This window comes from Protobothrops mucrosquamatus, unplaced genomic scaffold (assembly GCF_001527695.2).
Source record: "Protobothrops mucrosquamatus isolate PMUCROS unplaced genomic scaffold, P.Mucros_1.0 scaffold254, whole genome shotgun sequence".
Classification (NCBI taxonomy): domain Eukaryota; kingdom Metazoa; phylum Chordata; class Lepidosauria; order Squamata; family Viperidae; genus Protobothrops; species Protobothrops mucrosquamatus.
The window spans coordinates 527,850-536,358 of record NW_015386602.1 but is presented as its reverse complement, the minus strand read 5'-3'; the positions used below and the strand labels follow the sequence as shown (position 1 = coordinate 536,358).

The 8,509-nt window shown below is 41.8% G+C and overlaps 1 protein-coding gene across 2 annotated transcripts; it reads left to right on the top strand.

Moving 5' to 3' along the window:
• Window positions 1–986: 986 nt before the first annotated feature.
• Window positions 987–7,003, top strand: RFK (riboflavin kinase). 2 transcript variants are annotated; one of them, XM_015814470.1, is made up of 4 exons: window positions 987–1,157; window positions 2,812–2,963; window positions 5,102–5,204; window positions 6,805–7,003. In XM_015814470.1, exons 1-4 carry the CDS (start codon window positions 1,076–1,078, stop codon window positions 6,936–6,938), a joined length of 471 nt encoding a protein of 156 aa, XP_015669956.1. In that variant the 5' UTR covers window positions 987–1,075; the 3' UTR covers window positions 6,939–7,003. The 2 variants fall into 2 exon arrangements, with proteins under 2 accessions (XP_015669956.1, XP_015669957.1); XM_015814471.1 differs by lacking the exon at window positions 5,102–5,204 and adding an exon at window positions 3,571–3,673.
• Window positions 7,004–8,509: the final 1,506 nt, after the last annotated feature.

Here is an 8,509-nt window from a genome sequence, read left to right as displayed (position 1 = left end):
TTCCCAATGTGCTTCACTGCAGTTCTCGTGATTGCGGGATGATGCGAGTTATACTTTGAAACACTCATCTGTATGGGTGGGGGTAATATTTTAAAAATCTGTTGACTTCTACGGGCAAAATAATGCAAGACTTTTTGATAGGGCAGACTAACTCCTGCCCTCGTGATATACAGATTACAAAACTCCATCTAAGCTTATGTATTTATCGGAAGACTAAACCTTTGGTTTCGGTGACCGACCCAGATCTGGATCCTGCAAGCTTACGTATGTCTTGCAAAGCTAACCCCCAACCAAGTCATTTCTTTCCTTCATGGCTCTTCACACAAATTCATCGGTCGCGTTCAGAATCCCTTAAAGAAGACAATGCCTTTCATAAAGCCGGCAGGAACCTCTGCCTTTTTCCACGCCAGCCGTTTCGGGAAACGGGAAAGCCGATCTGGGAAAACCAGATGGGAACAAGCCGCAGCTGCAACCTTCCACCGACGACTTTCAAAGCCCGCATACCATTGCCGGAGAACGCCAAGGCGCAGGCGCGCTGGCGGCATTTCCTAAGCCAAGGGTTAGGCAACCTTGGCTCTTTTATGACTCGTGGACTTCAACTCCCAGAATTCCTGAGCCAGCTGTGCTGGCTCAGGAATTCTGGGAGTTGAAGTCCACGAGTCATAAAAGAGCCAAGGTTGCCTACCCCTGTCCTAAGCCAATCTCTTTCTCGGGCGGGCGGGGCAGAAATGCCGTGGCTCCGCCCACCGGCGTCCGACGAGCAAACCTTCGCAGGAGGGGAACAGCCGTGCCTGCTAGCACGTTCTTTGCGTTCCTTTCTTCTTCCTCTTTCTCCTCCTCCTCTTCTCCCTCCCGCTTCTCCTGTGACGCAAGACAATGCCCCACCTCTTCCGCACCGGCAGTTCTCTTCTACGATCGTGCGTGGTCGCGTGCGTCACCTTCTCGGACGAGACGCGGCTGGAGCCTTCTGGGTCCGCCCGGGATTGCTGCGCTTGTAGTCGTGGGGACCGGCGGCGGCGCGCGCTCCGTGGGACCGAGCCGCCTCTGCCTTCGCGCCCTCGTAAGCTCCGTCGCCATGAAGAGCCTGCCGTGCTTCTGCCGCGGGGAGGTGGTGCGAGGCTTCGGGCGGGGCTCCAAGGAGCTGGGCATCCGCACAGGTGAGGGCGATGGAAGCGGGGAGGACCGGGCGCCGGTCCCGGAGGAGCCGGGTGGAAGCGTCGCGGCAGGTCCTTTCCTTCGCCGCCCCCGCCTGGTTCTTCTGGCGGCCGACGGGGTGTTTGGTGGGGGAAGGTCGGCTTTCTGGGTTCTTTCTTGCCTTGATTATAACGAGGCTTTCGCAGAAGTGGAGCTGGATTTTTGTTTTTTTTTTGGGGGGGTGGTGTTTCTGGTAATACGAAGTCCCGTTCAAAGTCCAGCTCAGCCCCTTCCTAGTTAGCGTTGTGGGGTTTTTTTTTCCCTATAGTACAAAACGACTTTATTTTTTATTTGATTTTTTTTTTAATCCCGTAGTTATTATTTATAAGTGCAGGTAGTCCTCGACTGACGACAGTTCCTGATTACAACGGCCCTGAAAAAAAGTGACTTATGACTGTTGTTCACACTTACGACTTCTGCAACGTCCCCGTGATCCTGTGATCAAAATTCAGATGCTTGGCCACTGGTTCATACTTACGACCATTGCAACATCCAAAGGGTCATGTGCAACATCCAAGGGGTCATGTGATCCCGTTTCGCAACCCTCTGGCAAGCAAAGCCAATGGGGAAAGCAGATTGACTTAACCAGGTTTCTAACTTATCAACTCCAGGGAGTCGCTTAACAACTGTGGCAAGAAACGGGGCAACAAATGTCTCACTTAACAACATAAATTTGGGGCTCGATTGTAAGTCGTAAGTCAAAGGCTACCTGTAACTTAAACTCCCCCCTCCTCTTTCCTTATAACAATCCTGTGAGGTGCATTGGGCTGAAAGAGAATGACTAGCCCAAAATCACTCGGTTGGCTTTTATGCTTAAAATGGGACTAGAACTCATGGTTTCTAGGCCAGCACCTTAATCGTTACACCAAAATGCTGTAAACTTAACAAGATGTATTGTGGGCTCCCAACCTAACTTACAACTCTCATATTTTCTGGTATTATGTTGTCCAAGTATCCAGCCTAAATTCCTCCCCAAGCAAGAGAGTCTCCCCAACTGTTTAGATTAAAACCGTTTACATAAGGGATATTTTGTGATAATTTAGAATCGGGCTTCTGCATTTAATGAAAAGAGGTAGGTTTTTAACAATCCTGGTATGAAACTGCTCACCAATAATATAATTCCTAGTTCTTAATAGAAAGAACTAGGTTATGGGCTTTTTGTTAAAATACATGCAGAGGAACATGCGCACATTCACTTTCCATTCCTTTTGCTTTAAAGGAGGTAACGTGTAACACAAATCATGTTACAAAATGTGGTTAGATATTAGGTAGCCTAATACCTTCATTACGTTGTAGACTAGGTACTATTATTTTATAACCGAGAGATAATTTATATATGTAAATTACCAAATTACAAAACAACAGATGTTCCTGAAAATTCAAATGCAGGCTGGCCTTCTTGAGTGTGTGTGTATTTGAAGAATGACTTAAACATTGATGTAAATTACCTTAGTTATATTTAGACTGCCCTAACCTATGGTCTCCCTCAACTGGATCATAGTATACTATACTATTAATATAGATGTATGTATTGATCTAAGACTTTCTGCCTGATCTTTTTGAGTGTGCTATGAGTTACAGTATTTTAATGGTTCATATAAATGTTTTATTTTTCAGCTAATTTTTCCGAAGAAGTGGTTGATAGTTTCCCATCTGATATCTGTACTGGCATATACTATGGATGGGGTTGTGTTGGAACTGGAGATGTGCATAAAGTGGTTTTGAGTATAGGTTGGAATCCGTATTACAAGAATGTTAAGAAATCAGTGGTGAGTATGTTGTGTGTTAATATCTTAGAACTAGCTTAGGACCTGATCAGTAGAAATTTATTTTTGGACAGTTTTTGCTGGAGACGAGGCAGTGGAGTAGTGAGGCATCAGATGCTCCATCAATGGAGACTGTGAGTAATATACTGAAACAAAATGGAGGATGAGGGCTTCTCGGAAGTGTAGCGCATGCTCCACATCTCATATTGGAAGCACTCCTGGAGAGCCAACCTGCAGGCCTACCAACAGGTTGGAGGCGAGCCCAGCACTGACAGAGCCTACTCATACTTCTCTGCTTGTTCTTGCCCTTACCTGCCTCTAGTAAAGCTGCCTGCAAAATGTGGGCAGGCTACAAAGCATCCAGATTTTGATGACGTGGCCACATGATCACATGCAACAGCAAGAACTTTGAGGACCAACCATAAAATAATATGTTCAGTGCTGCCCTAACTTTGGACGGTCGCTGAATGGTCACTAAGAAAGAACTGTCTGTGCTCTTATTTAGAAATCAATAGTTGTTTTGGTTTTACTTAGAAATAAACGTGTCTTTATTTCAGTGCTTTAATATACATACCGACACGCTATGAAATTGTTTTTTTTTTTTTTTAAGGAAACACACATCATTCACACCTTCAAGAAAGACTTTTATGGAGAAATACTCAGCATAATCATTGTTGGTTATATAAGACCAGAGCAGAACTTTAATTCTTTAGGTAAGTCTTGAGTATTTGAGTATTTATTGTTTGATAAATGATAAGGTCTACTAATAAGACCAGGTTTTTAATATCATTATTATACAATAGGAGTTCTTAAAATATAGGTTGCCAAGGCAAAGAATATGAAGAGCGTTTATACCTGTATTGGTTTGGGTGAAATTGTAGATCAGAAACATTTTCTTAGGTAGATGTTGCAAATGTAACATTTTCTTCCTGAAGAAAATGTACATTTGCAACATCTACCTATGCTGCACATTACATAGAACCAGAAAAATACGGAAAATTGCAATTATCTGGGGGTAAAAAGCACAACCCAACTGATAAATCTCAGTTTGAGTGATAATTGTACTGTAGTAGGAACAAGAAACTTACATATAATGCTGGAAGCTTACATCTTTCAGCCCAATCTACTTCACAGGGTTGTTGATGTGCTACAAAATTCATCTTGAGTTTCNTTTTAAATAGGGAATAATTTTTTAAAGATTTTAATAATGACACAGCCATAAATATATTTGGTTTTTAATTGGTTTTATAGGGGAAATGTTTTTTGTGTTGTTTTTAATATGCTGTGAGCCGCCCTGAGTCCCGTGGGGAGAAGGGCGGCATAGAAGTTAGTGAAAATAAATAAATAAATAAATAAATAAATAAATAAATGTTTTATTTTTCAGCTAATTTTTCCGAAGAAGTGGTTGATAGTTTCCCATCTGATATCTGTACTGGCATATACTATGGATGGGGTTGTGTTGGAACCGGAGATGTGCATAAAGTGGTTTTGAGTATAGGTTGGAATCCGTATTACAAGAATGTTAAGAAATCAGTGGTGAGTATGTTGTGTGTTAATATCTTAGAACTAGCTTAGGACCTGATCAGTAGAAATTTATTTTTGGACAGTTTTTGCTGGAGAGGAGGCAGTGGAGTAGTGAGGCATCAGATGCTCCATCAATGGAGACTGTGAGTAATATACTGAAACAAAATGGAGGATGAGGGCTTCTCGGAAGTGCAGCGCATGCTCCACAGCTCATATTGGAAGCACTCTTGGAGAGCTAACCTGCAGGCCTAGCAACAGGTTGGAGGCGAGCCCAGCACTGACAGAGCCTACTCATACTTCTCTGCTTGTTCTTGCCCTTACCTGCCTCTAGTAAAGCTGCCTGCAAAATGTAGGCAGGCTACAAAGCATCCAGATTTTGATGACGTGGCCACATGATCACATGCAACAGCAAGAACTTTGAGGACCAACCATAAAATAATATGTTCAGTGCTGCCCTAACTTTGGACGGTCGCTGAATGGTCACTAAGAAAGAACTGTCTGTACTCTTATTTAGAAATCAATAGTTGTTTTGGTTTTACTTAGAAATAAACGTGTCTTTATTTCAGTGCTTTACTATACATACCGACATGCTATGAATTTTTTTTTTTTTTTTTTAGGAAACACACATCATTCACACCTTCAAGAAAGACTTTTATGGAGAAATACTCAGCATAATCATTATTGGTTATATAAGACCAGAGCAGAACTTTAATTCTTTAGGTAAGTCTTGAGTATTTGAGTATTTATTGTTTGATAAATGATAAGGTCTACTAATAAGATCAGGTTTTTAATATCATTATTATACAATGGGAGTTCTTAAAATATAGGTTGCCAAGGCAAAGAATATGAAGAGCGTTTATACCTGTATTGGTTTGGGTGAAATTGTAGATCAGAAACATTTTCTTCCTGAAGAAAATGTACATTTGCAACATCTACCTATGCTGCACGTTACATAGAACCAGAAAAATACGGAAAATTGCAATTATCTGGGGGTAAAAAGCACAACCCAACTGATAAATCTCAGTTTGAGTGATAATTGTACTGTAGTAGGAACAAGAAACTTACATATAATGCTGGAAGCTTACATCTTTCAGCCCAATCTACTTCACAGGGTTGTTGATGTGCTACAAAATTCATCTTGAGTTTCTGGAGAAAATACATAAATTGGGTGTATAATTCAATATGTCATGGTTTGACATATGAATAAGACTCATGACTTTTTTCTTGCTCTGTCTTCCCTTCCTCTTTGGCAAGGTATTAGCCATGCAAATCATAATTGAAAGCTACATCGTTTTGGATCCTTTTAACTATTTCCTCAATTCCCATCTTTTCTCCATAGAAAAAGCAACATACATAGGCACTCTCAGACTATAACTCACTCAGTTTAGATGGTATGAAAGATACTTGTAGACAGCAGATGCTTTAAATACTTCATTTGTATCTTGAATCAGGCATTTACCAACATTACGAATAAAGGCAAATATGTGTGTCAAAGTAATGATTTAAAAGCTAATCAGCTGATGTAATGTGAGATGTATGATGTAATGATGGGAATGACTCAGCAGGGTCTATGTCCCTTTAAGAGTCAGCTGGGTCTGTGTCCCTTTAAGAGCTTTGTATAAAAGGGAAGTTTCCACAGATGTGCTCTCTGTTTTCTGTTTTCCTGCTGTAAGTGCTGTGTGTTGGAGCCTGCTGTATTAACACGTGTATGTATATTGTTCCTGGTGTATGATACTGTAGATAGTGTAAGATAAACCACCATTTAATATAGACCACTGTTTACTGTGTTTACTCCTGGGTTATCTCAATGCAATAAAACTGTGCATGTTCTGACAATGTGTCTCAGGGTAATGTTGCCAGATCCGATCTGAGTCTAGCAGTGTGTGTGCTAAAAAGCCACTACAACAGCCACAAGCAGAACTGCACACACTCTGTTAGACAGAAGTTCTCTGAAGATGGGCTCCAGCATGACTCCGAAAGCTGGGAAGACAAAACCCTTGGTCCCAGTGACCGACTCAGATCGGATCCTGCATTTATCAATATTATATACTTTGGAACAGATCTGAGCATTTTGTTGCCCGCACGCCACATCTGACTCACGGGTGATCCCAGTCTGGCCTGTGATAGTGGGGGGGCACTAACAATGTTAGGGCTGTGGCAGTGGGGATGGCGGCGGCAGCCTTGGGGTTTGGGTTGTGGCAGCAATGGGCAGGGCTACGATCTTCCGCAGTAATCCCAGTTTGTCATGTGGCCCCTTGATAAAATCAGTTGCCCGCCCCTGCTTTAGAAGTAGTTAATGTTTTATGTTTTTCCTCTACAGATGCACTTATAACTGCTATTCAACATGACATTGAAGAAGCTAAAAGTCTACTAGATTTGCCAGAACACCAGAAGTTTAAAGATGACAACTTCTTTCACAGAGGGAATGTTAACTGTATGACTAATGGTCATTAAATAATTCCCTTCCTTTATTTTCACTGCAGTTATTTAAACTGAACTGATCTTCACATGTTTCTTTTTAATAGAGAAGGCTGCTCTGCTCTTTAGGATTGTTATTCTGCTCTGCTCTTTAGGATTGTTATTTTAGCATTACACTAAAATGGTTAGTGATTCTCTAAAAGTAACACTGTTTTGGTTTTTTTCAAAAAATGGCCATGTAACTTGACAAATAGAAAGTGCAATCTGTTACGTGTTGTTGTTCGTGCAAGCAAAAGGGCAGACAAAAGTTTGTTCCCTAAATGTTTCTACATATTTCTAATGATTGCTATTTATTTAATAACGCCCATGCTGTATGTTTTTGTTGTGAAAGATTTCCAATGGAAAAGTAGAAATATTATCAGTAATAGATAATCTGAATAGCTGTCCTAGAGGCTTTTAATTGTTCATTTGAAACATTAGCTGGATTCATTTGAAGTCCTTTTTAATCCCTTTAAAATAGGATTTAAGCCCTCTGTGACTGCATTACGCTATTAATTTCAGTGAGAATAAAAGCGTAACTTAATTTCTCCTACCTTCAACTGAGAATTCCTAGATACTTATGGAGCTTATCTATTTTACTGTTTTATAGTGAATAGAAAGCCTTGATCTTAAGAGAGGCATCTGAACCTGGAACAAACCTTTATTTTCACAAAAGTTCCTTTACTTTTGATGCAACTTTGCTGTTACAAACCAGCCTTTCATTTGATTAAATGCTCCTTTAATTTGCTTGGAAGAAAATGCGATGGACTGGGGTCTTTGTGTATATGTACAGGTAGCCTAGACTTGCAAGTCCCGATTGGGGACCAGAATCTCCATCCTTGAGCAGAGTGGTTGTCAAGGGAGAATGTCATGTGACTACTTAGCCAGTGTAATTGTAGCATGCTCAATTGTGGTAATGAAGCAGTCTCATGGGTTGCTAGGTGGACTGAGTCACAAGGAGCCTGGGGGTACCTCGGGTAACGGAGGCCCTAAGAGGCTTTGAACAGGCTGTGGGTGACTTGGGAGATGCTGCAGGGCAAGGCGAGGCCAGGGAAAGAAGCTGGGGCCACCCCTTGGAAGCAACAGTTGCCCCACAGAAAGTATCAAACACCTGGGAAGTGCCAAGAGCACAGCACAAAACAGCCACTCCTCATACACAAAGGGCTGAATACACAGTGGTGTGCAAAGCAGCCACCCTGTGGAAAGTGCCAGTTAGAGGGCAATAGACTGGTAGTTGGGTTTGCAGTGCCCCTGCAGTCATAAGTAGGGATAAGCTGTCAGGTGTCCACAAGGCCAGTGCAATACCTGTAACATCAGGCACGGGTCACAAGTCCCTTTGTCCAGTGCTCTTGTAATTTCGAACGGTTGCTGAACAAATGATTGTAAGTCTGGGACGACCTGTACGCCTGCGTTGTGTGTTCGTGTGTACACATGTATATGTGCAGTCAATGCTTGTTATTCACAATAGTTACATTCTATCAGGTAATGAATTCTGATTTACTAAATACTGAACCATTGCTCCTAGGGGGAATATGCAAAGCACTTTTATTGTACGGGAGCTGAAATAA